This window comes from Pundamilia nyererei, unplaced genomic scaffold (assembly GCF_000239375.1).
Source record: "Pundamilia nyererei isolate P.nyererei 1_Seehausen unplaced genomic scaffold, PunNye1.0 scaffold00361, whole genome shotgun sequence".
Lineage (NCBI taxonomy): Eukaryota > Metazoa > Chordata > Actinopteri > Cichliformes > Cichlidae > Pundamilia > Pundamilia nyererei.
The window spans coordinates 2,096-10,202 of record NW_005187762.1 but is presented as its reverse complement, the minus strand read 5'-3'; the positions used below and the strand labels follow the sequence as shown (position 1 = coordinate 10,202).

Here is an 8,107-nt window from a genome sequence, read left to right as displayed (position 1 = left end):
GCAATCATCCAGGTAAGGAAATCCCCGAAGTTGATTCTGTTCATCTGGACGTAGCGTTTTCAGTGGGACAAACGTTTCGTAACTCATCCCAGAGACTTCTTCAGTCTCAGCTGACTGCAGGTTTCGCCAATCTTATAAACACTTGCATAATTTTTGCATAATGAATGAACAATGGGCTGTGAGGTCAGTTCCTTGATCATTAGTATGCAAAGTGTCATGAACACTGATCACTAAATCCACTATTGGAGTGTACATTGTTCCTGAATGCATCACATTTACTTCTCCACATTTTGTACCAGAAGATTTACCAGCCTTTAGAAGACAGTGGTCCCGAACCAGAAATGGTAAAGTCGCTGTGTATAAGAGCAAGGATATTTTATAGGGTCTATCTGACAATATAAATGGTACTTGATTAAATATTAACAGCAGTACTAGGTAGCAGCCTGACCATTGATTCAGATTGAATACATAATTTTCTCTGGGAGCAGGCCTGTCGTCTGGAACATGCTTTGTATTTACAGCATGGAGGGCATCCGGGTGGGTCTTTATAAATTGCTTCCAAGTAGTCTTAAGATGACACTTTTCATTTCCCAGTGCCAACACTTCTCATAAGCCTTCACCCTTATGTACTTCTGCTCTGTGCTCACTTGACAAGTTGTTTCAGATAGTGGTCCGTCTTGGTAGTGATGGTGAGATGAAGCCTTGTGATGAACTGAAGCTTTCCATCCAACTGGTCGACTCATGGTTCGAAGCATTGTGATCATTCATTTGGAATTCATGACGACGTTTATGTGAAGCGTAGTTTGAATCTTTGTTTGCTGCTGGTTCGGTCAATATTGTTTGGAGAGAGATCAAACGGCTTTAGAATCGGTGCAAAAAGGGCGTAAACACAAAGCGCGGACCCGCCGAAACATCAGAATCAGCGAGCTGTCGGCTTTCAGTCCCGACCGTGTCCATGTCCACGTACGAGCTGTCGGGTGAGAAAGACGACATCTCACTGCTTCTGATCCGTCGGAGGCTCTGTGCTTTGTGTTTATGTCTTTGTGCAGAATCCGTGTTCCTGCTCTCATTTACTGCTTTAGCTGTTTGGTGGTTGTTGAAATTTTGTGAGGTTTAACCTGAGATTCTGGCATTTCGGGCAAAATACATTTATATAAAAAAAATTGATTCAGGATTTTAATGAATCGATATGACGTTATCCAAGAATCTATTTTAATCGATCATCAAAGCCCACCCCTAGTAACTGTGTAATGCTTATGTACATCTGGATAATGACACAAACTAGTGTGTGGCGCTTCACTTTTTAAAAAACTAAAAGACAGAAATCAGATTATAGGATCTGTAGTGTTGTTTATTTATATTATGGTTCTTATCATTCGTGATATTTATTACTGTGTGCATACTTTATTAGAAGAGATGAGATTAAAAAAAAATCTCTTCCTTCTTCCAATCAGCTGTGTTTTGTTGCCCATTTTATTTCGAATCTGGCGCGAACCGGCGAGCCAGTTACTGAATCAGTCACTGCATACGTAATCAAAGCGAGCCTCGATACGCGCTTCACAAAAACTCGCCGAGATTACCCGACACAGGTAGTGATGGTAAATTTGATACTTTTTACTGAATCGAGTTTTAATGAGTCACTCACCAAAGTGAATCGGCTTTTTTGAGTCATTTGATTCACTGAGTCAGTTGACCAGAGAGTGCAAAAAAATGTACATTTTCACTCAAACTTAATTTGTTTCTCTTTTCATGTAAATCCCACTGCTAAGATGAATGATTCTAAAAACAACTATTTTATAGAGCAGAAAAAGAGTAGAAAAATTTCTAAAATTAAGCAATTTCCTATCAAAATTGCTTAATAAACTTTTATTTTGTTTATTTTTATTTTATTAGTATTTTCCTTAAATGTGTTAATATATATTTTCTCATCTAAATGTCCACTGAAATGTGAGCCTGGGGGCGGTAATGCGCTTTAACATTGGTTAAAGCGCATTGAGTAGAAGCTCAACATTGGTTGAGCTTCTACTCAAGGTCTTTTCTTCCAGTTCAGAGCAGAAATGTTTTTGTTAAGATACTGGATGTTGTGTTTTTCTCCACAATTTTAATTATAAGCTAGATACATTGCTGCTAACAGCAACAGGGATGAGTCAGTTGTACTTGTGAATCATGATTCATGAGTCAGTAAAGTGATTTTCCAGTATTGAACGATTCGTTCATGATTCGCGCATCACTAGTGATGATGTAATGTGATGTATCAAATGTGATACACTAAGTATCACAGGGTTGAAAAAATAAAGTCTCAGTTCTTCACTTACATATACATTATGACAGAAATCTTTATTGGCATGCGACCACTGTTTTTTAATTAAGACATTTACAGAAATTCACATTTTCATTCAAATCAATTGTGCAAATATCAGCAAATTACAAACATATATCAATCGAAAAAGGCGTTTTTGAAATTTTTTAAATGGGAAACATTTCAGTGTTAAACATTAGGCCAGAAAAACGTCAGAGCGTGACGTCCCCCCTCTATAGAGGTCTGCATCAGCAGTTTAGATGGTGAACCTGATCTGTGTTTAGCTGTGTTGTGATCATAGTGATCATAATACTGTCAGAGTATTGGCCAAAAATGTTTTCTAGACTAAACAACATAAAAAACTAAGCGCTAAAAACTAATAATTAACATTATTTTAGCTGTTAGCTTACACACACAAACTAACAGCTGTGGCTGTTTTGAAACCTTTGTCTAAACTGACAGTTGGTCACATTTTCACTGGGATGTTTTCACTTCAGGTAAGAATAAAACTGGAGACAATTCTTGAAAGAAAAGGAATCAATTGAAGCATAAACACATTCAGCACATCCTTTAAACACAACAGATTGTCAAAGGCAAGACTGCTGATTTACAAACGTTGTTTTCAAGAGTTCTCAGTGATGGTCCTTCATCAAACATCTTTGAACAGACAAATATACTTATGGTCCATTTCCCCACCTCTAATAATACTGATACAGCATGTTTAGTTTATCACTTGTTTCGTAGACTAAACAAGTTGAACTAGTAATTTAGACCTTGTCCACCAGGGGTCAGCATTTTTCAAATCACAGCAGCGTCTGATCTGAGCTGACTGCATACAGAGACTGTTGGTGAAAACAGCCTAATGGTTAACTCTACGTCACTATGTTTTTACTTTGTTCTTCATCGGGTAGTAAAATAAGGTTTCTCTTTGTTGTGACTCTGAACAAAACAGAGTCCATCCTGGTTTGTGACGACGATACAAAGGCACGTTTAGGTAGCTGTATATTGTAATACACAGAAAAAGAAGGCTCATGTGATTATTGCTGTTCTATCCAACTGTCCTGCGGATGATTGATGAATCCTTTCTTAACTTCCTGATTATTAAATTTAGTACAATTAATGAATCAATGTAATATTACATTACAGCGTCCCACAAAAAAGTAATGTGATTATAGTGTTACTAGCTGATATGGAATTGGATTATTTAAAATCAGAAAACAAAGGTTAACTATGTATTAGAAACGTTGGCAATGATGAGGTAAACTCAGCTGATGACATGAACAAAGGTTATAGATGAGGCTCGGCTTCATTACACAGTCACCTGCAAAATAAAAAGTCAGTAAGACACCAATTCGTCCTCAGAATAAGAAGGTCAGAAAGCCATTCATGTCTAATCTACAGTAGCTGTTACATCATATCAAGTAGAAAAATTATTTCGATTTTTTTAATCTATTTATAGGATCCGTTAGTTTAGTATTCATTTTTCTGTAACCACAATGAATTAGTTTATTTCCTGTTTCATTAAGTTGTTTGTTTCTTGTTATATTTGTTATATATTTTTAATGTTTTTGTACTTCACTGATGTTTTTGGTGCTTTCTTTTCACCCTATTGTAAAAAACCCTGAGAGTTTCATTGTCTTGATGCTTGCTCAATCATCCAGGTAAGTAAATCTCCAAAAGTTGATTCTGCACGTAGCGTTTTGTGGGAGCAGACGTGCACCAGAAACCTACACATATGGCTCAGTATTTAGGGTTTGACTCTCGTCATCCACTGGAGCACAAACTGGGTGTCATCAGTAACATAGTTCCCGAGTTCCTTCATCTAAACTCTCTGCTTAAGATTAAGGAACTGACCTCCCAGGCCTTTGTTCCTTCAGTGGGCTGATTTCAGTCATTATGCAAATGTACTGTTTATAAGATTGAAACCTGCAGTCAGCTGAGACTGAAGAAGTCACTTGGATGAGTGACGAAACGTTTCTCCCACAAAACGCTACGTCCAGATGAACAGAATCAGCTTTCTTTTTTTTTTACTTGAACAGAAGTACCAGCTGTTCAATATTTATCAGCTCAAAGTGTGACATGAACAGATTAGTTTCTCTCATGATGGCAGAACGATGCAGACAGACCAGCACAAACAAACGCCACTCTATGGTGTGTAGACACTGCAGTGATTCAACCCTGGACTATAAACAACTCAAAGTCAAACAAAGTAATTAAAGTGTAGCACAGACCTCCTGATGGAGATTAGGGCAGCGATCGACAGGCCGATCAATACCAGTCCAAACATAACAGCTGTAGTAATGACTGCAGTGTTGGAGCGAGCCCCTGTGGAAAAATGTGTAATGAAAGTACAGTTAAAGAATGTACATGATCTTTATAAGTATAAACACAGCTGACTTAATACTTCATACTAGTTTGCGCACCAGAATATTACTGTAATCCCGACAGGCTTGTTTTACTGCTGAATTATTCAAAAACTGAAGTGTATAATGACTAAGTGACAGTAAAACTTGCTGCTGCATCGGATTAGTTATGTTTTCTATTTTGGTTCAACTGACAGATTCACTTCCTCAATAAGCTTTAACTCGTTAACTGAACCATGAAGAGAGAAACCTGTAAAAAAGTCCATTTCCCCTCCAATTGTTCTCCTCACAGTCGCTCACATGTCTTATTTTAGGAAATTATGAGTAAAGCTCACGTGCAGTAATAACACGAGATCATAGCTGCAGAAACACTGATAGGTTCACTTTTGATACAGTTACACTGAATCTTTACTTTTACGTTATTGGTCTGTGTAGTTATGTTTCAACAGCAAACATTTCTGAGTAGAATAAGTCTTTGTCTGGCTGAATGTCCCCACTTTACAAATGCAATAATAAAAGCTCTGGCAGGTGCATGGTTACACATTTAGTCAGGACTCTACAGGTAAGAAGGTATTTGTTATGAGAAGTTGAGATTTTGGGTCATGTTGTTTCACTTTTTAAACCAATGCAAAGAAAATCTCCAAAATACACATTTAGTAGTTTATTTTATGCTTTTGTCCAATTATCAAAAATTTATTTGCATAGCCACCCTGGGGCGCACAGACACTGGCGCCCTCTGACCACCACCAGTAGGCAACGGGTGAAGTGTCTTGCCCAAGGACACAACAACCGAGACTGTCCAAGCCGGGGCTCGAACCGGCAACCTTCCAATTACAAGGCGAACTCCCAACTCTTGAGCCACGATCGCCCCAATGATTAATTAATTTCTTTAGAAATCTGGCTTCATCTGGTCATCAGCCGGGCAAGTTTCTCCCTGCAGTGTTTTATATCAGCTCGATCTTACCTTCAGTTATTCTCAGGTGGATGTGGGTAATGTGCGTCTCCTCAGCATTACTGAGCTTACAGGTGTACATCCCCTCCTGCTTTGTGGATAAGTCCTTTAGCATGAGGCTGCCTGACTTGGACACATTCTCCACCTTCTGCCTCCACCCGTCTGACACCGAGTAGGTGACGTCGGTCCAGGACTGGCTCAGGACGGTCTGAGTGTGGTTGAATCTCCAGAGGAGGGTGAAGTTGGTGAGTGAAGTGTTTGAGGGGGTGCAGGGGATTGTCACACCAGTGCTGGGACCACTGATATCAGCTGAAGGCATACAGCGTAAATGATTAACAACAATATTAAAAACTACAGTCTTGGGAAATTAGTAAGAGGTCCATGCAGCCCCAAGCAACACCGAGCCGAGGCGAGCACTCCCACACAGAGTGTCATGTATCCATGGTAACCACATAGTGAACCCTCACCAGCCAAAAGACCCCAGCAAAGAGCGTTGTCCAACACTCATCAGTGACGTGATATTTGCTTGAGTTTTCAGGTTCTGTTACCACAGCATCTTACTAGACGCGGCAATGCAGACAAGACAGAACGCAATTGGACGAGAAGCGAAACTTAAACTCACCAGCAAAAGTTAAGGATACAAAGTTTGTGTTTGGTGATTTTAATTCTGTAACAAAAAGCAGGAAAAATGGTAAAGAAGAGGAGTCCTGACTCTGAGGGACTCTCAGACAGCCATCAATTTGGGATATCAACAGGAACTCGTGATGTCGTCTATGAATGTCATCACACACCCACTGTTGTGCTTCACTTCTAGAACAAAACATCCAAGTCAATATCCTCAGATATTTACAACAGGGTATCAGACTGATCCATGCTGCACTGTTCCTCCTGAAGCTTGGAGTCTTCCTAAAAGTATCGTAGCACGGACCTTCCCAGGATGGCTGAGAAATGTGAACCCTCTTGTTCCTCTGTGGATCCAGAGCACCAATCCGGAGGAGCTGTCCCCAAACCCCCACTGATGTCACCCAGGAGAAGCCTACAAGACCCAAAGCTTAAAAGAACTTGGGTTGACTTTCATCCACCTCAGTGCACCAACCACCAAACAGCTTAATAAATACCTCAGTGACCTCTGCCCCGCTGGCAGACCAATCTTCCTTGTTCTCACTGAGCTCATATAGACCCCTGCAGCTGAGCCCTCCACATACTGATATATGTATGTTATTACTGATATTTAAAGAAATTCACATATTTTCTAACAGTGTTTTGATGAGAGAGAGCTCAACAATTTTTTTCTTCTTTTTTGCATAAACCACATCCAAAGTCCGCCTTTAACTTTTCTGCTTTTTGATCATTCTGGTGAGTCTTGTTCATCTTGACACATTTTAAAGGTCCACAGTCTTTGTGTGGATGCTGCATTTTATCTGAAAGTGCAAGGTGACGAAGATACATCACGGATAGAGATTTCCTTGCATTGTTTCATCAGGATAGATAAACAGGTTTTGTGTTTTTTGTTTGTTTGTTTTAATTTTACAGAAAACATATTTAATGCAGTTTTCCTTCATATTTTTCCTAGTTATCTATGTCCCATCTGCAGTTCTCCTAGTTTGGTTGAAATACTCACATAGTCTCTGCAGAGTGGCTCTCCTCCTGTTCCTGCGAGTGCTGATGGTGCAGATAAAGAGCAGGTGATAAACACCGGCTGAAAGCATCTGAGAGCTGCTGATGTTGTAAAGCAGCTGCTCAGTCCGCTCGACTGTGGTGGTGTTAGTGAAGGTGATGTTGGATGGAGGGCTTGTGGACCAGGTGAGCTGAGGTTCAGGGTAGATCCCCTCTGACCTGCAGCTGATCCTGTTTTCAACCTGATTCATTTTGATCTTATTAACTGGAGCTGCAACAAAAGAAAATCACGGATCAAAAACTCATCATTAATCTGATGACAAAAATGAACACAAAATCTTCATTCATCTGACAGTGCACGGAGAACTGAGCTGATGTTTACTGCAAGTTTCTCCTACCGTCCACTTTTAGGTTGACAAATGACTCCTGGTTTCCCGTGATGGTGCTGGTGTGGCACTTATATCTGCCCTCATCCTGAACCTCCACACTTGTCAGCTGGAGTGAGGCATTTCCACTGGAGATCTGGTCCTTGAACAGTGAAGTCCTGTTTCTGTAGTACTGGTCCTGGTTTCCAAGCTGGTCTCTGCTGTAGTAGAATGAGTGGACATGAAGGTCTCTTGGTGTCTTAAACCAGTGGATGACGATTTCATTCCCAATCTTGAAACTGCACGGTAAGACGCATCTCTCCATGAAAACACAGGACACCTCAGTATCTGAAACATCAGAACAGACAAACACTAAAACTAAACACATACAGCGGCTTGCAAAAGTATTCGTCCCCTTGAACTTTTCCACAAACATGAATCAATTTTATTGGAATTCCAGGTGAAAGACCAACACAAAGTGGTGCACACGTGAGAAGTGGAACGAAAATCA

General features: G+C 40.0%; 1 protein-coding gene across 1 annotated transcript in view; it reads left to right on the top strand.

Annotated features, from left to right (window-relative positions):
- Positions 1-16, top strand: part of LOC102197367 (gastrula zinc finger protein XlCGF8.2DB-like) — a 26,250-nt gene extending 26,234 nt beyond the window's left edge. The window contains exon 5 of the mRNA XM_013915763.1: positions 13-16. Coding sequence (XP_013771217.1) covers positions 13-16 — 4 coding nt within the window. The remainder of the gene's footprint in view (positions 1-12) is intronic.
- The last annotated feature ends 8,091 nt before the right edge of the window (positions 17-8,107 follow it).